This window comes from Neovison vison, chromosome 3 (genome assembly GCF_020171115.1).
Source record: "Neovison vison isolate M4711 chromosome 3, ASM_NN_V1, whole genome shotgun sequence".
In the NCBI taxonomy this organism is placed as follows: domain Eukaryota; kingdom Metazoa; phylum Chordata; class Mammalia; order Carnivora; family Mustelidae; genus Neogale; species Neogale vison.
Window position 1 is genome coordinate 160,291,585 of NC_058093.1, and position 24,748 is coordinate 160,316,332.

At 39.4% G+C, this 24,748-nt stretch overlaps 1 protein-coding gene across 1 annotated transcript in view; it reads right to left on the bottom strand.

Annotated features, from left to right (window-relative positions):
* Positions 1-1,242: 1,242 nt before the first annotated feature.
* Positions 1,243-24,748, bottom strand: part of GALNT1 (polypeptide N-acetylgalactosaminyltransferase 1) — a 79,661-nt gene continuing 56,155 nt past the window's right edge. Inside the window, exons 6-12 of the mRNA XM_044243152.1 lie at positions 20,941-21,111; positions 18,731-18,848; positions 16,948-17,128; positions 15,532-15,671; positions 8,214-8,312; positions 7,618-7,752; positions 1,243-3,253 (exon numbers count right to left, since the gene is read on the bottom strand). Of these exons, the coding sequence (XP_044099087.1) occupies positions 3,107-3,253; positions 7,618-7,752; positions 8,214-8,312; positions 15,532-15,671; positions 16,948-17,128; positions 18,731-18,848; positions 20,941-21,111 (991 nt within the window). The 3' untranslated portion in view covers positions 1,243-3,106. The remainder of the gene's footprint in view (positions 3,254-7,617; positions 7,753-8,213; positions 8,313-15,531; positions 15,672-16,947; positions 17,129-18,730; positions 18,849-20,940; positions 21,112-24,748) is intronic.

Genomic DNA, 24,748 nt, shown 5'->3' on the forward strand with positions numbered 1-24,748 from the left:
AGCAATTCATGAAATCGAGTAGTGTTTTCTTCCAACCCCATTCCCCCATCCCCCTTCTTCAAGGTTATCTTGGCTGTTCTGGATCTGTTGACTTTCCATATATATCTGCAAATTTTTATAAGAAAGCCTCACGGGAGTTTTATTTCATTGGAATCTGGCTTCGAGAAATCAATTTGTGGGAAACAGATCTTGACAGTATGCAGCCTTTCAATTCATGAATATATTTATTGCAGCGTTCTGTAGTTTCAGCAACGTTTTGTAGGGTAGAAGTCTTACATATTTCTTGTTAACATTCTAGGTATTTGACTTGTTTGATATGATTACAGATGGTAAGAATTTAAAATTTAATTTGTTGCTAGTATATAGACAATATGACTGAGTTTTGCCACATTTCCTGCAAAACTATTAGTTCTAGTAGATCAAGCAAATTCTTGTTAAACTTCAAGAAGTCAGAGAATGGGAAAAGTGTTATGTAATTGAGAACACATCTAATTTTCCAGAATAAAAAATGGTTGTCTTTGTATACCTCTGCTCGCAGTTGCTGCCTCAGAAACACTACCTTCTGATTTACTTTCTTCTTTAAAAAACGTAATTCTGGAGTTCAGTCTGCTTTTGGTGTATTTCTTGAAAGATGGGGAGAGCACCAGACCTACAGAACTTCTCTTTTCCAGCTAAATGTAGACTAGGGAAATGAGGACATGGCCTACATGCTGCCCTTCATTTTACTATTTTTTGAGACTGCCAATTAGAACAGAAAGACGTTAAAATGGATTGGGATTAGAATAAGGTGAATACATTTGAGAGATTCAGATTATCCTTGTCACATTTATGAATTCTTCAGTGATCCAATAATAATCCCCTTTTCATCTTTGGATTTCTTTCTGATTCATTTTTTTTCTTCCCAGTTTGACTTATTAATAGTGGTTAGCATACAGCCTGACCTACAAATGGATATAATGACTAGGGATCCATTTTAACTTCAAATAAATCAATGTAAGGCACAACTATTGAGGAATATTTTATATTTTTCAAAGTATGTAGGAATTCTTTAATTAGAAAAATAAAGGCAATGGGAATATCATCAGGTTCTAAAAGTACCTATGAATTAAATCACTCACATCCCCCTCTTAAAAAACAAAACAAAACAAAACCTTAAATCACATTGCTATTAAGCTTTCTTACAGTAAGAAATAAGACCAAGCTATACTAGAGTATAAAAACCTGAAATTCTGAGCATGAAAATAATTTATTAGACATCTGGTTTATTCAAACATAGAGGCCTACTGAAGACAGAATTAACAGAGCTCATGGAGTGGGGCGGGCCGGGGGAGGGGGAACTAATCCAGCACCTACTTCACTGCAAATTTCCTGGGGACAAAATTTCTGCATTCTGTACTAGAGTCTCACCCTAAAGCCTCCACATGTGCTTCATATTCTTGATACCGATTAACTTGAATAGGAGATGAGAAACTTTCCGTGCACTCAACTTCACAAGTAGTATTAGTGACAGAACTTTCAGAAACATTCTTAGGCACAACAAATAGCACTGCCTGCAGTGAGAGTCCTTGATAATCAAAGAAAAGAATGTCACTAAATATAGCCTTACAAATAAGGAAATATACTTTTGCCAATGAACTGCTTTACATATCAGAAAACATGTCACAATGAGATCTTTTATCAAATTAACTCAACTTTTAATTGATTCTGAAGTTATTTTGTGGTATTTAAAATCAGAAAAAAATAAAATGAATTTAACCTAAATGGAAGAAATGCAGGACTAATGTGGAGCAGTAGCTGCAGTTCTTCGGTTAACTCATTAAAACAAGGTCAAACATTTTCAGTCAAATTTTATTAAAAAAAAAAAAAAAAAAAAAAAAAGGGCAGCAGATCACCATTACAATTCAAGAACCTAATCTAAATATGTACTTGACAATAAAGCACATCTGAGTATGGAGTGAAAAAAGTTTTCCAAAAAAACATCCATTGTATCCTCTCTAAATATCCAAATAATCACTTCTGCAGGCCTTTTGTTGAGTGGAATCATAAAGAACTGAAGATTTATTGCTGTGAAAATAAATCTGTAGTACAGTAGTATGAATCTTGGGTATTAAGCATAATCAGCTGAATCAAGTTAAGAAGTTCAAGATCTAATAAGAAATTTGTATGTGAAAGTCTATAAGCCAGTTGACCCAAGAGCAACTGAGAGATCTAACGTGTTCAGTGAGACCAGACATTATGTTAAATCTTCATTCTTTGAAGGCAATTAAAAATTACAATTCCAACAGCCCATAAACCAAATAAAAAATTGAAGAAAGCAATTAAAACTATGTTCAAAGAGCCATTTTTTTTTTCAGCTCAATTTCAGCACCCCAAGGAAAAAAAAAAAAGCATCCATGACTATCACAGATGAAAATGAATGTCATTGGAATCAGTTATTTTTCCCCACTGAGGTATAAAATCTATATAGAAATTTGATACTATACTATAACAAATTGTACTTCTCATAGTTCTGTTTTAATTTCCTTTAAACCCTGTTTAATATAGTTTTCTTCTTAAATTGTAAAAATGTTGTTTTCATGATTCTGAAACTGGTTCCAGTTCTTTTTCACTTATTTTTATATCAATATTTAATATACTGGTTACCAGTTCTAATCAGAAAAAAAATCTTGGAAATCTCTTCATTAGGATCGCACGTTCAGCAGCAGTTACTGACGTGCAAGCAAACCATAGGAGGGGCAGCTCCGGAAAGCACATTGTGTTGATTGCATCATTGTCTGAATATTCTTTACCGTGATTCTTGATGACTCTTATGACTCTTTCAATCTTGTAAACATCAGTGTGCACAGTCTCGCTACTATGTAGTTTCACGTCCTTTGGACAAGAAGGCTGGTTCACAGCTAGTGAAAAGCGAGAGGAGTCTAAGTTTTAATGGCTGATAAACCTTACATCCCCAGAGGAGGAAAGCACTTTTCCTTTTTTGCTACTTAAGAATGTGGCAGAAATGTATGCTGAGGTAGCCCAGTCAATCATTTTTTTTCTTTTTTCTTTTCTTTCTTTCTTTTTTTTTTTTTTTCCTTTTTTTCTTTTTTTTTTTGTAAATTTGGTCTCAGAATATTTCTGGAAGGGTGACATTTCGAAGAAGCCACTGCTGGGACCGGCTTCCATTGCAGTCTCTTATGCTGGGCACCTGGCTATCCTCTTCTGTGGCTTTATCCAGGCACTGATTACTGTTCACATGCTGCAGGGTTAATTTCTGAAAGTGACAGAAAAGAAATCTTAACATGAAAGTGAAAAATAAAATTCACACATCTCAACCATCATTTTTGGTAAGACTTAAACTGCTCTGTAGAAAAGTGTCTACATAAAGACCGCCGTTAAGAGCTATGTGGGAGGGAGAAAGGCACTGGGGTATAGGGGGTTATGCTGAACTTGAAGTAAGATAACCAAAATGCTAAGTCCCAATTCTGCACAAGCTCTAAAGCACTGGGAGAAATTTCACTTTTGTGCTTCAGCTTCCGGTGGGGGGAGAATCAGATTAGTGGTTCCTAATTTAGGATCCTCAACCTATTTTCAAAAAGCTATTTCAAAATCACTTCACTTCCCTGTGATAAGGCTGTTCAAATTAATTCTGTGATTCCAAACCTCAAGTTATTAGAAACTCAGGTCCTTTAGAATACTCAAAATCTTAAAAGATTGTAAGACTGATGAAGCAGCCTTTAATAAATGGCTGAGAGATGCAGCTATATAATTTTCTATGTTCTTGTCTGTGCTACGGATCTGATGCTGTCATGTTGATTTTGAATATTTCAAAACGTCAGGACAGAGGAGGGTTAGGAGTGATTAGTGTAGGTCAGTTCATTTGTTACTCAAAGAAGCAGTGTAGGATTGTGGATTAAGCATTATCCTGTAAACATACAACTATAAGGAAATGTAAAAAATGTTTACTAACACATATTTATTTGACTGATACTCATCCCTCTATTTTAATGTAATTCTTTTATCTGGAACATGTCCTTTTCATGGGGACTGTTGTCACTGTACTCAGTAGAGGACCCAGTCGGCACTGACTAGTCTCCAGAGAGAAAAAGCTTGATGAAGGATAAACAGTTGACAGCTGTAACCTTTGAAGGAGAGGATAAGAGCTGTCATTTTAACTCCCTGAAGTCTACTTGTAACCTGGAAAAGATAATTTGCTGGCTCTTGCCCCTAATCTCTAGATATAACTGGATCAAAATCTGCAATTTATTCTAGAAAGGACAGTTACGATCATCAAAGCACGAGAACCTGGTGTCATGAACCGAATGTAATATAGAATATAAGTAAGATGAAGATAGTATGGGACCGTGCAAAGAATCCTGGGTCTAGAATTCGGGGCTTGAGATACTGTTACATCATTTTATCTGCTCTGTGACCAATAATCTTTAAATAATCTTTATGTAACAAAGGGTAAGTTCCATTCTGGGCTGCAGTCTCTCTACACCTATAAAACAAGGCCCTGGGTTTTATTCTAGGGTTCCTTTGGAACCTAAGACATCATGACTCCCTGGCACCCGGCTGGCTCCAGGCAGCATGTGGGACTCTTGATCGTGGGTTCTTGAGTTTGAGCCCCATGTTGGGTACAGAGATTACTTAAATAAATAAAACTTAAAATATGTCAGTAATTTATTTTTTTTATTTCTCTAGCTTGCTGTGTTTCTGACCGATGGAGGCAGGACAACACTGACAGGCTGTCCCGGAGCTCCCTGTGCAGCTGCAGTGCGATGTGACTCCTTCCTCTGCCCAACTCGGGCCTTCTCCCTCTCCTTTTTACAGGTGCTGATCCAAAGGCTGCTGCCTAATAAACACTGTGAACACTAAACTTTATCTGAGTCTGCTTCTGGTAGAACCCAGCCTGCAAACTAAAATTTTATCTCAGACAAGACTGTGCAAAGAGCTGCAGACGGTTTAAAATTTTACACTCATAACTGCTGCTTTCTAAATCCCCTAAACCCACTTTAAGCTCCTTAAATTTCTAACCACATATCTACTTCTGGAATACCAGGTGTGGTAGACTGTGTAGATCATACACAGGCTACAGGCAGCATTTCCACTCTGTCCCCCTCACACCAGCGACACCGGAACCCCAATGCCTGTTTAACCAGCCTCCCTTTCAGCTGGTGGAGGGGGTGTCAGGATGAGATGAAGTTCTGGCCCATAAGACAGCAGACTCTGCAGGGGAGGTCCAGGAGAAGCTCCGGCTTTCCTGATAAAGAGCAAAACAGGGGGTAGGGCGATGTCCCCTCTTCTCTCTCCTCTCTTGAGTTGGGATATGAGGGTAAGAGCTACAACAGCCATCTGTGGCCACAAAAAAGGCTAGGAATATGCAGCAAAATTAGCCCTCACACCACTGTGCCACTGAATCTCTACCCCAGAAGCCACTTACTTCCACTCATTAAGAAGAGTAAGCCCCTATTTGTTCATGCTACTATAAACAGGTTTTGTGTTTCCTAACAGACTGTCATTTTTCACTGAATGGGAGATTTATTTATTTTTTTTCAAAGATTATTTTAGAGAGAACATGAGCTGGGAAAGAGGGGCAGAGGGAGAAAATATCAAGCAGACTCCTGTTGAGCATGGAGCTGGCCTCAGGGCTCGGTCTCACAAGCCTGAGCTCACGACCTGGACACTTAACTGACTGAAGCACCCGGCAGCCCTTCCCACTGAGTCACTGTGGGGTGCCCCTGGCACGAAGCATCTGAGGGCCGAGAGGCTGCACGGCCTGTAGTGCTGGAGCAGCTATGCCCAGAGCGGCGGCTGCCCATGCCCAACCCCAGAACAGCCGGTTCAGGCCATTTCTAACAGTGCTATTAACTGAATTCTTATATTTAGAGTTACTTTTACCATAGTTTGACATCCAGGATTTATAAAGCACAGTCTCTGCCCTCTAGGAGTTAACAGTGGAGAGAAGACTGGAACAGAAACAAGTACAAAGCAGTTGAGCATGACAGGTCAGGGAGGATTGGAACTAGAAGAGAGGGAGCTGATTTCTAGCTGGGCTTCAGGGAAGTGATGTCAGAGCTGGACCCTCAAGATGGAGTAGGATTTGTCAGAAGCAGAGGTTAACTATATGATCTTCAGTGCAGGTGCGAGGGTGCAGGGCATGTTCTAGGAACAGTAGGGCTGATGATTGAAGCAGCCCAGGGTTTGCATATGACATGGTCATATGGCACAATCTCCATGGAAGGGGAAGAAAGCAGCAGTGGAGTAATCCAAGCAGATGGAGAGAGAGAAAGCTAAGAGAAGACACTAAGCAGTAGTGCATCTAAAGCCAATGGATAAAAGTTAAAATCTCATCTGTTCCCCAACAGTAAATGCTAACAGAGAAGTTAGGAGAAAAGAGACAGAAATGGTCGTGGCTTTGCATCCAGGATCTGTTTCAGTAGTGTCAGGCTGAGGCAGGAGCTAAGGCTGGAGAACCAGAGGCATGAATGTCAGCCAATCACTGTGATATAACACATGATGGAATGCAGAAAGTCAAGCAGGAGGAGAAGTCTTTCCTAACGTGAGAGAGAAAACTGCAGGTGCAGAGGGAAAAAGAACCAGAGTAAGACCTACTGAAGATTCTGGAACTGGTTCCAGAACTATAAAGCAAAAGCACAAGTTGGGAGGTTAGCCAGGTACAAAGCACAGGAAAGAGACTCATTGGGCATGCTTTGATGGATTCTTCATGCACCTCCGTGTGAGTACAACATACAGTGTGTGGCAAGTGGGAAAGGTTCCAGAGGAAAGCAAAGATAAATATAAAAAGTTTTGTTATATGTCATAGAACAATCATGAGCCAGAGAATTTCATTATTTAAAGCTCACCTCATACTTAAGTGTTTAATTCAGTAATTTAAACAGGCTCCTCCTGGCTCCATTTCTCCCACGCAAGACAACAGAGCTTGAGGACAGACAGAAGAAAGAGTGGCTATAATGGCAACAAGGACCAGAACTGGAGGCAAGGCCAATTACTGGGGAGATTATAAAACGTCTCTTTTACTTGGGTTGTTTTTCCCATCTGTCCACTTTTTAAAAAATTTATTTATTTTATTTTTTAAAAAAAGATTTATTTATTTATTTGACAGAGAGAGAGAGAGAGAGAGAGAGAGAGAGATTTCACAAGTAGGCAGAGAGGCAGGCAGAGAGAGAGAGGAAGGGAAGCAGGCTCCCCGCTGAGCAGAGAGCCCGATATGGGACTCGATCCCAGGACCCTGAGATCATGACCTGAGCCGAAGGCAGTGGCTTAACCCACTGAGCCACCCAGACACCCTAAAATTTATTTTTTTAAGATTTTATTTATTTGACAGAGATCACAAGTAGGCAGAGAGGCAGGGAGAGGAAGAAGCAGGCTCCCCGCTGAGCAGAAAGCCCGATGCAGGGCTCAATCCCAGGACCCTGGGATCATGACTTGAGCCAAAGGCAGATGCTTAACCCACTGAGACACCGAGACATGCCACCATCTGTCCATTTTTAGAGTGTAAGAACGATCTGATACATATTCAAACTCTAAGAATTAATTCTTTTCACTATAAAGAATTCCTTCTTCTAGCTACAAAACACACTTAATTTCACTCTTATATGCAATTGATTAACTTACCACTGGATCATACTCCCAAAGTTGGTTGCCTTTTAGGTGGTGGCATTTGAGCATTGTGACTGGGCCATTAAGTTTAGAGACATCCAAGCAAAGGTCATCTGTTCTAATTTCTTTGTTGGCAGTATAAGAGAAAACCTGAAAAAGATGCACACATATAAGCTTTAACACTAAAAGAAAGCAGCCAGTAATCTGGAAGAAAAAAAATATTTCAAGATTTTTTTGAACTTGAGTAATGTAGTATTAGGAGAATGACTCAGAAAAGCTACTGCTAATTTTGCACAGAGGAAAGAAAAAATGACCTTGAGCTCTCTGTATACACTGAGTGTATTGTCAAGAGCTGTCATCTGTTTGACTAAAAAGGGCAAAGTAAATCTCATGCACAGCAATGTAAATACAGTTCTCACAAAGGGGCCTTTTACAAATGTTTCATTTAAAAATAATCATTAGATTAAAAGCTCCTTTTTCCTAAAAGGTCTTTATTATTGTCTCTTCATAGGTAGGAAAATATTTCCTGAATGATGTAATGAGATAAAAGGGGCATAAGATTAAAACAAATCCAAAAATTATTTCTTTTCAAGCTTTACTAAAATACTCACCTGGTTACCTCCCATACCATGACAGTTAAAAATTCCAACTTTTTCATTCTCTTTTCTGGCCATGTTATCTAGACACTGATTTGTTTCCACATTTCGTATCTATGGGACAATAATGAAAACAGAGGAAGTGAGAGGTAAACTGGACAAACACATACACAGATACGTATGCACAGTAAGGTCTGAGCTTTCCACTACACACACACACACACACACACACACACACAGCGGAAAGGACCGAGAGCAGGATGCTCAGCAGCCTTGTTGCACAATCAATCCTTCGAGTTCCCTCACATTCACATTCCAAGTTCCATCTTGATGACTGTCTAGGAAAGAGAGGTAAGAGACGTCCTCTTGGGTAAGATATTTGGTAATCATCAGGATGCCTAATGAAACCGAGATTCTAAATTATCAGGGATCCTTAAACTAGAAGACTTGATGTAGGAAGAGGGGAGATTTCCTCGTTAGAGTAGATACTCCTAAACATAAATACTGTCCTGACGTTCCCCTTAACCTGGCAGGGGAATAGCTACTGACGGGATGGTCTGGAACCCTGATACAGTACTTCCTGTAAAAACTGTTCTAGGACGCACCTAAATTATTTGAAAGTAATGAGGATTACAGAGGGCATACAGTAATTATAAGTTTGTTTTAAAGTGGATTTGGCAAGCAATGTGGTTACCTCAACTCAGAGCCTGGGCAGGGAGAAATGTGTCGAATGACAAGGTAGACAACCTCCTGGGTTGGCTGTTTGTGTTAATGTCTCCAGTGCTGTCTGGAAGAACTTTCGTTGACGATGGAAGTGTTCTCTACTTGTGCCATCCAACATGGTAGCTACTAGCCTATGTGGCTATTGAGTACTTTATTATATTTCTTCTTTTACTTCTTGCTATTGGGCACTAAATATCTGGCTAGTGTGACTGAGGAACTGACTTTCAAATTTTATTTAATTTTAGTTCATTTTAATACAGCCACTGGTGGCAAGCAGCAGCCCCACGGGATGTGCAGGACAGATGCGGACACAAAGGCTGAAGTTTTCCATGGTTTGAGAGGAACTCCTTGTCAGTGATGGGAAACAATGTGCACACACGCTAATGAAGCCAAGTTACCACATTCTTATCCCTCTGTGAAAGGCACATAAAAGTGCCTACTTCCGGTTCATACTTTCTGGAAGAAAAGTAGTAGTAGTAGAAATCTTAATGGATCTAAATTATTTCCAGGAGGAAAGTTAGCAGGCTAATGGTCCTTTTTATAGGATCTGTTTATGTCTGAGTAACACATCTTTCCTTACAGAGCCAGGCTTGCCAAGGAGCCAAACCAAAAAGGTCCCAAGCACCATGTACAACGGGTGAGGAAAACAGGAAATAGGGAGCTTTCCACGTGGATCACAGCAACATCTGAAATACAGTGGTCGGGGGGAAAGGGGTGCATTTCTGAGGCAGGTGGGCAGGAGTGAAAGTTTGGGGTATGGGGACATGCAGATGTGAGTTTCTTTCCCTACTCTAGCATTACTAGCTACGAGACCGTGACCAGTTTGCACTCCAAGACGGTAACTCCCAGAACCATGATCTGAACAAAATCATCCAGCCAAGCGTTGACCTATGTGCCACCATATAGGGGGGTTTTGTGATCAAATGTGTCTAAAAATTACTGGGTTCAACAGATTTAAATAGGTTTTTTGCTGAAGGACTTCTCAAAGCAGTTTACTATACCGTGACTTTTGGTAGGGGTGGGGATGGGTGGTAGAGAAAGATGTTAAGATATAACAAGCAGCATTTCCCAAACATTTCTGATCACAAAATCTACTCCCTCCTCCCCCATCCCCTGCCTTTCTAGTCGAGCAGCTTGGGGGACATTAGACCTCAGTATTCTTTAGAACACAGTAACTGGGAAAGCTGTAAGAACCTCAGTTTCTCATCTGTGTAACAGGGGTACCAATCTCTCCTAGGTTTGCCAAGGGCGTTCAGTAAGGTAACACATGCAGAAGCCTAACAGAAACTCACACGTAGTAGGCCCAGGATAAATGTCAGGTTTTCTTATCACACATTCAGCAACTCATCTATCATTACATCTATCATTATGATATGGAAGTTGAAAATAACTGTGAACACACTCATTCCTGGGAACAGGCAGGAACCAAGAGCCTAGGTTTCTTAGTTTTTGCTTAGTCTCCTCCAGAAGGTGGAACAATACAGACAATTAAAGATTTTTGGAATCTCGTATAATCGAATCTGGATTCACTTTTTCCCTCTCGGCCATAAGAGAAATATTGGTTGAATATGAGAAAGAGTATGGGTGTTAATGGTTACGAGCACCAGCTCTCAAGCCATATTGTCTATGTCTTTCTTCCATTTCGCAGCTGTGACCTGAGGATGTTGTTCAAACCAGTTAGGTATGCCTCAGTTTCCTTACTGTCAAGTGGAGATAACAGCACCTGTATCTCCTAGTGTTGGTTTGAGGATAACATAAAGCACTCAGACAGGCACCTACAGAGTTCATGCTCACTACGTATCTTAGGGTTGTTAGATCTGCCTAGAGAAGCCATGGGTTAGTCCGTAAGACTGACTAAGCTGTCAAAAGGTCTGACTTATTTGGTTTCTTTGGTTGTTTATTTTATTTATCGCCTTGATTAACAGTTATTAGATATCACAAAGAAACACATCTGCTCAGTTCCAGATCCTACAGGAGCTGTGAGAGTCAGACTTAGTGAAGGTAGAGACTAAATTCCTACCTCTCATTCCCTTTTACTCTAAAATCCTAGGATTTCAGGCTTCTCCAGACCTTTGATGTATGACAAAAGATCCCCAAACGTCTAAATTCCAGTTTTTAGCACAGTAAAGTTCATGTAGCTGGAGTTATGATCCCAGCATGAGATCCCCAGCTGCACTAGGGTGGGTGCTTAAGAAAGACCCCAACCCCAAAAGTTAGAGCAACTGTATAGGATGGCCTGATCTTAAGGGCAAACAAGCTTAGGACCATCTGCTTTGTTAAAAAGGCAGTGACAAGCAGGCCACGGATAATAAAATCTGTTTTTAAAAAGCCAGCTGTTAAGAGGCAGGTAAAGAACAAACTTGCCTTGGCAATCATCTACTGTGGGTTAGCTCTTTGTAATAACGCCTGTATTCTGGCCCAGCGAACTATGCCTAGGTATTATCCAAAATTGGCTCAGTTCAAGGGGAAAAAACAACTCCTTCTCTATTCTAAAGGCAAGGTATACTCACAACTATATGGTCAACTAATCTTTAATAAAACAGGAAAGAATATCCAATGGAAAAAACAGTCTCTTCAAAAATGGTGTTGGGAAAACTGCACAGCAACAATGCAGAAGAATGAAAATGGACCACTTTCTTATACCACACACAAAAAAATTCAAAACAGATGCTTTCATCCATTTCTAAACGTAAGGCAGGAAACCATCAAAATCCTAGAGGATAACACAGGCAGAAACCTCTCTGACTTTAGCTGTAGCAACTTCTTACTAGACATGTCACCAGAGAGAAGGAAAACAAAAGCAAAAAAATACTGTGACTTCATCAAGATAAAAATACTGTGACTTCATCAAGATAAAAAACTTCTGCACAGCGAAGGAAGCAATCAACACAACTAAAAAGGAGGCCAATGGGATGAAAGAAGATATCTGCAAATAACATATCTGATAAAGGGTCAGTATCCAAAAATCTATAAAGAACTTATCAAATTCAACATCCAAAAAACCCAAATAATCCAGTTAAGAAATGAGCAGAAGACCTTAGAGGCTGGGGGGGGGGGGCGGGGAAGAAATGGACAGAAGACAGGAATCGACACTTTTCCAAAGAAGACATCCAGATGGCTAACAGACACATGAAAAGATACCCAACATCACTCATCATCAGGGAAAATCAGAACCACAATGAGATACAACCTCACACCTGTCAGAATGGCTAAAATTAACAACACAAGAAACAGGTGTTGGAGAGGATGTAGAGAAAGGGGAACACTCTTACACTGCTGGTGGGAATGCAAACTGGTGCAGCCAGTCTGGAGAACAGTATGAAGGTTCCTCAAAAAGTTAAAAATACAACTGTCTTATGATTCAGCAATTACACTACCAGATATTTACCTAAATAGATTCAAAGGGATACATGCACCCCCATGTTTACAACAGCATTATCAATAGCCAAACTATGGAGAGAGCTCAAATAGCCAATGTCCACTGACTAATGAATGAATAAAGATTGTATGTGCGTGTGTGCATGTGCACATGCGTGCACTGGAATATTAGGCATCAAAAAGAACGAAATCTTGCCATTTGCAACAACGTGAATAGACCTAGAGTGTATTATGCTCTATGAAATAAGTCAGAGAAAGACAAATACCACAGGATCTCACTCATGTGGAATTTAAGAAACAAAACAGATGAACATATGGGAAAGGGGGAAAAAGGAGAAGGAAACAAACCACAAGAGACTCTTAATGATAAAGAACAAACTGAAGGTTGATGGAGGGAGGTGGGCAGGGAGACGGGCGAGATGGGTGATGGGTATTGAAAGCACTTCTTGTGATGGGCACTGGGTATTGTATGTAAATAACGAATCACCGAATTCTACTCCAGAAACCAATATTGCACTGTAGGTTACTTAAGTAAAATATAAATAAGTTTTTAAAAAGGCAAATTACAGGAGCAACTGCTATAAATCTTCCCATGGTACATCCCCCATATACATTCCATGGTCCACTGAAAATTTTGATGGCCAATATTCACCCTCCCACAAACAACCCCCCTTGACCGGAACGTGGCTACAACAAAGGGAATAGTCTCATTAATGAAGCAAGAAACAGCATACTCATCTGCTTGAGGATGAATTTCTTAAATGACAACAAAGTTCAGAGGCGCTTGAGTGAAGCCTGAAGTAGCCTCAGTAACAACTAAGGGCGAATAGTAACCTGTACTCACCCTGGCATGGACTAAATAGTTTCACTCTGACTCACCACTATTAGTCCCTGGGCTCCCCTCTGTGGCGTATTTGCTCTCTGACACCCTACTCTACATCTCTTTCTCGTTCCCTACCTGCCCCCCACCCAATCAATACCCTCTCTTCACTTTCAACTGAAAATCTTCAGAACCATGAGAGACTATGGACTCTGAAAAACAATCTGAGGGGTTTGAAGTGGCGGGGGGGGGTGGGAGGTTGGGGTACCAGGTGGTGGGTATTATAGAGGGCACAGCTTGCATGGAGCACTGGGTGTGGTGAAAAAATAATGAATACTGTTTTTCTGAAAATAAATAAATTGGAAAAAAAAAAAAAGAAAGAAAACAAAAGAATCAGAAGAGCTCATACTTCCACCACAAACTACCTGCTTCTACCCTCAGTTCAAATGACCCTAACATTTGTCCCCACTCCCTCCACCTTCCTTTCTATTTCAATGGATGCCCTGCCTTCTCATCCTATCCCCCACCATGATCATCTACTAAACATGACTCCTACAATCAATGGCTCTTTTATAGCAAACAAACCCCCCCCTTTCCTCCATATTCCTCTTTAGCTACCAACCATTTCTCTGCTCTCCTTTAAACAAAATTTCTTACAAGACTTGCCACAATCATGATCTCCATTTCTTTGAAGCCATTAGGGATTTTGTCCCTACCAATCACCACGGGAACCCTATGGACACAGTGAGATGGTGCCTAATGACAGCTTCTCCTTTGCCAGTCCAATGGCCAGTTCTCTGCAACAGTCTTTCTCAACAGCCAACCACTTCCTCTTTCCTGAAACACATCTTTCACTTAGTCTCTGGGATACCACTCTCTTGGTTCTATTTCAGTGGTCACTCTTCTCTAAATCTTTTTGCCTAATTCCCTCTCATTTCATAAATTCTACCTTGTGGAGTTTCGTATGGCTGGATCCTTGTTCCTCCCCCCTCTTCTCCATCTACGCTTGGTCTTCCCAAGGCGATCTCATGCAGTTTTGTTTCATATACTGATAGTCCCTAACTTCAGATCTCCAGCCCCAATCTCTCACTCAGACTGAAGATTTGTAAATGCAATGACCTACCCTGTAACTTTACGTGGATCCAATTTAACATGTCCCAAACTGCACAGCTGAATGTCCCTGTGCCTCCTCCACAAGCCTTCCTATCTTGATAATGCCAACTTTCCTTCCTAGTATCGCAGGTGAAAATCTTAACACAGTCCTTCACTACTCTTTCCTTTCACCAAGACTCCAGCTCTACTCTTGTCCCCTCATGGTTTTGCTCAATATAGCAATCTGTTCCTTTCCCAGTGAAGGTTTGCTTGGCTCTCTCTGCCTTCCCATCCTCAGAATAAAACATAATGTACTTACTGTGGCCTACCAGCTCTATATTATCTCACCTTCGGTATGTTCGACCTCTTCTTCTACTACCCTCCCCACCCCTGTTCATCCCATTTCAGACAACGGGCCTCTGCTGCTTCTGGAACGTGCTAAGTACACTCTTATCTTAGGGCCTTTGTACTTGTTTTTCCCTGGGCCTGAAATGCTCTTTTCCCAGGAATTCATATGACTTCCTCATTCACTTCTGTAAATTTCTGCTCAAAATCAAAACTCCTATGAGGGGCCTTGCCCCAACAAAAACAGCAGCAATACTCAAGCCCGCCAGCCATTCTCATTCTCCTTTGCCCTTAGTACTGCCTGCTATACTGTGTACTTTAAATAGCCAGCTTCCTCCACAGACTACAAGGCTTGCAAGAGCAGAGACTTTATTCCCTGCTGTATTCCTTGTATGTAAGATAGTATCTACAGTAGATACTCAAATATTTGTTGAATGCACGGGAAGACTGAAGAAGTGGCAGCCTCCTATGGAATGGCGTGGTTACTTTCCCTGAGTGTCAGGAAGGTTCAGCCCTGGGATGAGGCCTGCTGTGGCCCTCTCCACACATATCATTTGCTGCTATGACTTACATTATATATGGTCTTCCAACTTTCCTTGTCAGTTCTTCACAATTTATCTTTACTTCTTTCATTTCAGGCTAATTAACACCAGGACATTATCTTTAGGAATGTATGCTTTCAACTAAATGGGTCAGTTTGTTAAAATAAGAAGTCTGCAGAAGACACTAAAATATTGAAATAAGAGTCCAACCCTGTCAAGTTAGGAGCAGAACATTCTTATTTTAATAAACTGCACACGACAAAAAATCAACAAGATTTCAAATTAGGAGGTAGACGGTGTTAACCAACAAGAACTTTCTCACACTTGAGGTTATGTAATTTTAGTATGAAGTGATTCCCTTGTTGGATGTTTAACCTCCACTGCTTTTGATGAATGAGAACATAAATAACCACACAGAATATATATATTTTACCTCTCCCAAAGAGAAATAGTGACGTGGAATCTGGGAATCAGGATAAATATTCTCTAGGTACCAGGAGAAAGGTTTGCATTGTAGTTTGTGTCTTAAACCAAGTCTTGATGATATATCTCCATAATCTACTTTTGTAACACCTGTTGAAAGAAATAACTGACTCTGAATTATTCATATTCTATTAAGTAACACATTTATATTTAAACATTGCATTTAACAAGCCAGGCAAATGGGAAAAGGGGTACCATTTTGGTGATGTGACCACAGAAGTGATATACCATAAATCCACTGTCCAAAATAAAAAACAAGGAAATATATTTACATGTGTTTTATTTTTTTCAAAGAAAAATTAATTTTTAGAAAAGATTTTGTCAGGGAGCAATAGAGAGAAAATACATGCATACAAGCAGAGGGAACAGCAGGGTCTCTGCCAAGCAGGAAGCCCAATGCAGGACTTGATCCCAGGACCATGGGATCATGACCTGAGCTGAAGGTGGATGCTCAACTGACTGAGCTATCCAGATGTCAAGAAAAATTAAATTTCTGTGAGAATTAAATACAATGCTTGTATTATACACAAATGTAACTTTTCCTAGGCTCAGAAGACTTTCACATATGTGAAGGCAAAAATAAGAATCAAGATCTCTTTTGCCCAAATATTAAGCAGAGCAACTGTTTTCGGGAAGGTTTCTCTTGCACAACTCACTGGTGTGTGAACTGTGACTTGACGGTATTGTGGTAATGAAAAAATGAGGCTGGAATGCTAACAATGTCAGGAAGACTTAGGGCTGATGGAACCACTGTTCCCACAACACCCTGAATGGCAGAGAAGTTCCTGGACAGAAGTCCCATGAGGCATGCTACTGTGCTCTGCACTGGCCCTGAGAGACTCAAATTCTCATACAAATGTTCCATATTACAATTAGGTTAAAAATAAAAGAGAACACTTGTAACACCTGGGCTCACAGTAACATCTGCAATACAGGCCCGGACAGCTTCCTGTTACTAACGCAGCAGGCACTGTGCTGGGCACTCTGTACACTGTGTGTGATTTCATTTCTTCCTTATGACAACCCTATGAGGTTGGTGCTTTGCCTCTTCTCAAAGCTTTTCTACCCCCTTCTTACCTCTTCTAAGATGCATTAGGATCAGGGACAAGAAAGTTCTAGTCTTGTCTTTTTTTCTTTTTTTTTAAGATTTTTTATACATTTATTTGACAGAGAGAGAAATCACAAGTAGGCAGAAGTAGGCAGAGAGGCAGAAAGGCAGAGAGGGAGAAGCAGTCTCCTCACTGAGCAGAGAGCGTGATATGGGGCTCGATCCCAGGACCCTGGGATCATGACCTGACGGCAGAGGCTCAACCCACTGAGCCACCCAGGCGCCCCTAGTCTTATATTTCTAATGCAAAATGCTAACCTGGAGAAATTATATAGAAGAAATTCTTGAACTCATCCATCCACACTTCTGCAAGTCGTCTGTTATTTTTATTGATAATCTGTCCTGTGCCTCCTGGAAACGTGTAAGGTGTGGCTTTCCGAAACACATGTCCAACATGTGAGCAGGTGACGATCTCTAAAGTCCCTCCACATTGCCAGATCTGAAAACAATGATGGTTTATTTATTTATTAAAAAAATTTTTTTTTTAATTTGACAGAGACACAGCAAGAGAGGAACACATACAGGGGGAGTGGGAGAGAGAGAAGCAGACTTCCTGCTGAGCATTAGGGAGCCCACCATGGGGCTTGATCCCACAACCCTGGGATCATGACTTGAGCCGAAGGCAGACACTTAGTCAAATGAACCACCCAGGTGCCCCTAAGTTTGAATTTAAATTCAAGTTTAAATTTTTTCTGTAGTATAGGCATGGCTCATAGTCATGACCGTGACAGTGAGGACACAGTTTTGACCATGGATTATTCAGCCAGAGTCCTATCTGTTCCTCCTTTTCCAAACTTGTCATAGCCTGTACAATAAACAGATCCTAGAAATCTAAACTGGATCTCTCATGAGTTATTCACTTGGACAGTGACAGGATACTGTCATCTTCATGAGAATAAAAACTAAAAATGGGTAAAAGAGGGATCAAGTTTGGGTTCATATTCTTAGTTTAATGAAATTATCCTTCTGCTCCTTTCAAAATGCGTTTTTCTGTAAGTCAAAAATCGGTTATTTATAATTGAAACAGATTTTGAGAAGTTCTTATTCTGTTAAATATTCAGTCTCTCTACTTTAAAGTTCTCTCAGGATCACAAAGTGATATGGCTGGATGGAATTTCTAAGATGATCTAGAGTCCAAACCTCTCCTTTTTTAAGAGAGCAAAGTAATCCACTAGGAATGAAGTGAGGTAGCTGGTTTAGGTTACAATGTAGTTCAATGTGGTTTCCACTGTAAGCTGTGTGTTTCCCGATGATTATTTCAGAAATACGCAACGTCACTTAACATGTTGATTTTAGTCAATGTGAAATACTTAAGAGTTTTATATAAGGTTGACTGGGTTAAATTAAGTTGGAGCAATTTCAGAATTCTTTTGCCTTTTTCTATTGAAAAATGTAAAGCTGGTAAAGTGACCAGGTTTTATGTAAGAAAGAATAATTTTCACAACAGAAGGACAAAGCATATTACAGAAAGTAAAATTATGTTTTTGGCAGTCAAGTACCATAGTAGCATATAGAAACTACATATTGTTTTTTATTTTTAGAGCTTGAATTACTTCCTTGAAAATAACAGGAATTCAAAACAACTAGGGAATCTTGTGTAAGTTTTACAGTTTAACTATTTTTTTTTTTTTAAAGATTATTTATTTATTTATTTGACAGAGAGACATCACAAGTAGGCAGAGAGGCAGGCAGAGAGAGAGAGAGGAGGAAGCAGGCTCCCCGCTGAGCAGAGAGCCCGATGCGGGACTTGATCCCAGGACCCTGAGACCATGACCTGAGCCGAAGGCAGCGGCTTAACCCACTGAGCCACCCAGGCGCCCCTTACAGTTTAACTATTAAGATCACTGATTTATTGGCTTAAAATACAGTTTATAAGGAACCTTAATAGTAACATGAAATTTTTATGAACTGAGTTTTCTGAAGTCTGACAAAATTCACACTAAATTCAATTTTTATTTAGAGCTACATAATATGAATAATTAAAGTATATCTATATTTAAGGTTAAATAAAAGATTATTTTTTTTCCCAAAAGGAACTTACCCTAAAGGAAATTTCTAGGTTTTCTCCTCCCCAAATATCCATTCCAGCATCGTATGTTCCAATCTCCTGAAAGTAATCTCTGTCTATTGAAAAAAGGCCTCCTGCCATTGTAGGTGTTCTGAAATTCAATCATAATACTATGCTGTTAATTTTAAGAATTTAAAATTTACAATCAGTTTTTATTTTAAAAGTTGTTTCATTAACTGTTCAGAACTAGAGAACAAATGCTTTATCTTACACTCTTCAGAAACTTTCATAGGGACCTAAGGATTTTCTGTTTTTCTGCCATGCTATTTGGTCTTCAGACATGCTGACTGTTGGGCCTACCCTCTGTCACAGCTTGTGCCCTGAGAGCCTTCTCTGCCCCATCCCAAGGCCTCTCCTGCTTTCAGTACCTTTCTGGGTCCACAGGTCCTGACTAAGCTTTCATCTGAAACTCCTTAAACAGAAGTTAGTTATCATAATTCTCTTCATCTGACTGGGTATCTTCCCATAGTCCCTAGCAACTACACTGACTATATTAACTAAGTATACTGACTAGATAGCTAACTAGATTTATGTTAGCAACTCTAACATACCAGTTTCTAAAGTGAGGCAAATACTGCAAAGAGGTAGATTACATAGGATGAAAACACTGACATCCTTTTCCTAGTAGATGAGGAGTAGAGAATACAATCAGTCACTCCTAAGGGGACTGTTAGCCAGACCAAGAATGGTTCATTCTCTGCAGAAGAGGGACCCAATTCATCAGAACATGGCCCAGAGATGTAGAGTGGGTGCAAACAGGTGGAATTAAGCAGAGAAAGGATAACAAAGGAGGACTGATATAAATGAGTATCAATCAACCACTTGATTTCCATGAAGGATGAGCATGGAGAAAAATGGACTCCAACTAGAAGAAAACAAGTTCCAGGGACAGAGGAGACAATGGTGATCACACTTCAGGATGAACTGTCACTTCCAATTCCATGCCCTAAAAACAGACGGATTCCATGCTGTTAGAAGGGCTAAAGCATGTGCCTTTCCAGGACCAACAGTCATTTCCACATAAAAGTTAGGACATACATCGATTTTAGAAGAGAAAAAAAATGAGAAGTCTACTATGTTAGAAGTCAGAGGAAACAGGCCAACACCCAGAGTTACCATTTAGTACCAGGGTTTCTTGACCTAGGTTTTGAGAAATCTCTACATTTCTTAGAATTGTATGATCAACCCGCTGTTTGTGCGTGTACACTTTCCCCCTGTTAGAAAAGACTCCTAGCTTTTATCAGATTTCTCAAAGAAGCCCACCATCTACGGAACGCTTAGGAACTCTTGATTTAGGTGGTTATTTCAATTGTCAGCAAATCCGTGGACAAGTACCTTTGCTATAGGAAAGGACTTAGCATAGAATTAACGACATTCTCCTTAGCTTTGCCAGAACAGGACCCAAGTGCAAGGGAAAGCAGGCTTGAGAAGCCCGGGAGGCAAGAAAGCTAAGGCCTGGCCCTGACGGGCTCTCAGTGTTGACAGCGGCAACAAGCTGATGCTGCCCCGACGAATCCCAGGATGGCTCAGAGACTCATGGTCTCGATTTCAAGGCTCTGAATAACATCAAGATTCTTACCCCTTTCTGAAGAAAAATCTATAGATGACCAAGTATAATACAGGGGAAAAATCAGAATGTGTTCAAGAAAATCTTTTTTTATACTTCTGTCAATTCTGGTTATTTTTATATTTGAAACATGCTTTTCTAACCTCATCAGTCAGTAACTACCATCCAGATGGTACAAGTCTGAATTTACAAGCTTGTATTTTGTTTGGCGCTATGACCCACTTTTAGGTAATATTTTCACATTATAATTACACTTAAATTAATTCAGGGATAATTGGATTTAAAGTTAAATATTATTATCCTTAACAACTGAAAGCATAAATCTGAGAGATTTGCAAAATGTTGTTCATATAAGAATAAAAGAACTTATGCATGTGACCATCACTTTCCAGGTGCACTAGATTTATATAAATGAAAAATCCCAATTTTATTAATGGATCAGAGGAGAAAGCCCTCTTTAATATAATAATGTCTGTGTGGCTCTTTACATATATGGTAACAAGTGTCTCATGTCTCTCAAAATATACTTAGAATACTTTTGATACGATTCCCAAAGCTCCACTGTCCCCTTCCCTGTCTATAACACCTTAGGGAAAATGTCTGACAAAGTAGTTACCTGACAGGAAGAGTCCGATCACCTTTCCTTCGGTCCATCTCTCTTTGGGGAACTGGATACCAGCGGAAATTAAGCTTCCAGTTGAAGCCACCATAGGTCATATCAGAGCCTGCCATGTACTCAAAAGTATCATCACTGATCACATCAATGATAGGACAGACCACTGTTTTCCTAAAATTATAAAAGCAAATGAAAAAATCTTCACTTTCCTTTTTGAGGGACAGCATAACAACTATATTATAATTATATGCTAAGTGCTTTTAAAATAAAAGTACATTCTACAATGTAAAAAGCAATGGTGGAAAAATTTCCTGCTGTATCCAACTAAGTTAGCATAATTATTATTATTTTTTAATGTGTGAGAGAGAAAGAAAGAGAGAGGGAAGGAGGGAAGGAAAGGGCTGGGGGGGAGGGACAGACAGCCTTAAGCGGACTCTGAGCTGAGCACGATGCCAGGCTCTTTCTCATGACCCAAGCTGAACCCAACAGTCGGACACTTAACTGACTGGGACACCCAGGTACCCTTAAGTTAGCATCATTACTTACCACACTTGCAACTGTTGATAAACTTCCATTCCCTTTTCATTTATACTTTGATGTATTTGCCACATGTAAAAACACTTCAAATATTTCCAGTTTTCAAAAGTAATAGTTTTAGGGGCGCCTGGGTGGCTCAGTGGTTTAAGCCGCTGCCTTCGGCTCAGGTCATGATCTCAGTGTTCTGGGATCGAGTCCCGCATCGGGCTCTTTGCTCAGCAGGGAGCCTGCTTCCCTCTACCTCTCTCTCTGCCTGCCTCTCTGTCTACTTGTGATCTCTCTCTGTCAAATTAAAAAAAAAAAAAAAAAAAAGTAATAGTTTTAAATGATTATGTATTTAATCATTTTAAGGTAAGTTTTCTTAGTAAATTCTTGGATATTTGTGTTCCTTACAGTTTTTTGCTATAAAACTACAAGCACTGGGTGTTACACGCAACTAATGAATCACTGAATACTACATCAAAAACTAATGATGTACTATATATGCCAGCTAATTGAATGTAATCATACAAAATAAAATACTTTTTTCAAAAAAATAAAAAGATAAAATACTAAGCGCAAATGTTCATATAATCAGTAGGAATGGGTTTACTGAATTAACGGAATGAACTTCTTCCATAGCACTCAATCTTTACCGCTTTCCATATACATAGGTGTATGTGTATATTTCTCCCTGTAGCTTCTTTATAAAGCTATCGACTTTGGATGATATTTTCTTACATTTTGTTGCCAATATAATGTTAAATAGTATCTTACAATTTAAAATTTTTTGTTTTCTAGTTATTAGAAAGGATATTTTCCCTGCAGGGTTGTATCTATTCATACAAATTGTCTGATTCCCCCAGATATTAAAATTTTTTTCTGTTGGTATTGTGATATTTTTTATGAACCTGAAAAAACTTCCACATGACCATAGCTCCTTCCTAGGAAAGGTGCCCCACATAGGGTCCCTGGCAGTCACATTCTGGAGTATGTAACCTTTGCCATCTTCCCCATCCGCACCACCTTCATCTTTCCTGTATTGTTTAAGGAATCGTTCCCTACACCAAAATCATAAAGATATTCTCCTATGCCATCTTAAAGAGGATTATATTTTTGCTTTTCATATTTAAGTCTTTAGTCCTTATGGAGTTGATTTTGGTATGATATATAGTAAGTGTCCAACTACATTTATTTTCCTTACAGATAACCAATTATTCCAGCATGATTTATTTGATGGTCCTTTTTTCCCTCTGTGGTAATTATCAATGTCTTCTCTGTCATAAGTCAAGTTTCCATATAAACATGGGATGGTTTCTAGACATTACTGTTTCACTAGTCTATTTGTGAATTCCTGCATCAGTAGGTCACTGCCACAATTAAGATAGCCTCAAAATAAACCTTGGTATCTGGTAGTGTGCCAGCACTGTTGTATGTGACTCTTCTTCTTCAAGGATATCTTAGCTATTTTATTTTTATAATAACAGATGTTTATTGAATGTTTCCTATGGTCTAGGCATGGGTACATACATTTTCTCAGATTTTTAAAAAAATACGCATTTCCACATAACAGAACCAGCCAGTTCCTCCAAGAACATTCTGTTGAGATTGCAAGTGGAAATGCACTGAATTTATAGTTCAATGTGGGGAGAACAGCTATTTTTACTTTTCTATCCATGAATATCATCCTCTTCTCTACTTAGATTATCTTCTAGTAAATTTCAAAAGAGTTCTATTTTATGGATTTTAAAAAATATTATTTGAGAGACCCTGTGAGCACAGGAGTGGGAGGGCAGAGGGAGAGGGACAGACTCCCCACTGAGCACAGAGCCTGATGCAGGGCTTGATCCCTGGACCCTGAAATCATGACCTAAGCTAAAGTCAGACATGCAACTGACTGAGCCACCCAGGTGCCCCTATGGGTATTTTGTTAAACATATTCCTAATTACAGCTTTTGATTTCTACTGCTATTATAAATGGGATCATTCCTTTTTTTCTTTTTACATCATATTTTCTAACTATTCTTTGTTGTTGTGGAGAAAGCTTTTCTATAGAGACCTTATATTTGGCAACACTGCTAAATTATTATCTCTACTGTTTTGTGTAAGACTTTTTTTTATTAAGAACACATCATCTGGGGGTGCCTGGGTGGCTCAGTCATTAAGTGTCTGCCTTCGGCTCAGGTCATGATCCCAGGTCCTGGGACTGAGCCCCACAGTGGGCTCCCTGCTCTGCAGGAAGCCTGCTTCTCCCTCCCCCACTCCTTTTGCTTGTGTTCCCTCTCTCACTGTGTCTCTCTGTCAAATAAATAAAATCTTTAAAAAAAAAAAAAAAAGAACACACCATTCGCAATTGACAGTACTTTTCCTTTGTAATCCTTATACCCTTTTTAAAAAAGTTTTTATTTTATTTTATTTTTTATTAACATACAATGTATTATCAATGTATTATTAGCCCCAGGGGTACAGGTCTGTGAATCGCCAGGTTTACACACTTCACAGCATTCCCCATAGCACATACCCTCCCAAATGTCCATAACCCAACCACCCTCTCCCCAGCAACCCTCACTTTGTTTTGTGAGATTAAGAGTCTCTTATGGTTTGTCTCCCTCCCGATCCCATCTTGTTTCATTTTACACCTTTTATTTCTTTTATTCCTATAAAACTTAAGCCTTTCAATAATACTAACTATTAGTAGTAATTCAGGGCATCATAAGGATGCACCATATCTTTTAGAAAATACTTTGGGGTGGGGCTATGTGGCTTAGTCCGTTAAGCATTGGACTCTTTGATTTCAACTCTGGTAATGAACTCAGGGTCATGAGATCAAGCCCTGTTGTCAGGCTCTGCACATGGAGCCTGCTTAGGATTCTCTCTCTCCTTCTCACCTGCATGTACTCTTTATCTCTCTCTCTCTCTCTCTCTCTCTCAAAAAATAAATAAATAAATAAATAAAAAATCAACTTTTTTCTATTAGTATGATGTTTACTAGCTAAAGCTTTTTTGAAAAGCCATCCTTCTTCAGATTAGTAAATTTCCATTCTGTACTAGTTCACTAAGTACTTTTAATCATAAACGGATGTTCAATTTAATCACAAGTGAACACGTTTTTTATTTATTAAAGTGAGGACAGATTTTTAATGATAGGTTTTAATCAGTTTTAGAAATGTTAATGATAATGTATTATGTGAACTGGTTTTATATTATTAAACTAAACCAATTAGTCATATTTTCTTTTACATATTTTTCACATAAAAATAAAAATATTTGGGGGTGCCTGGGTGGCTCAGTC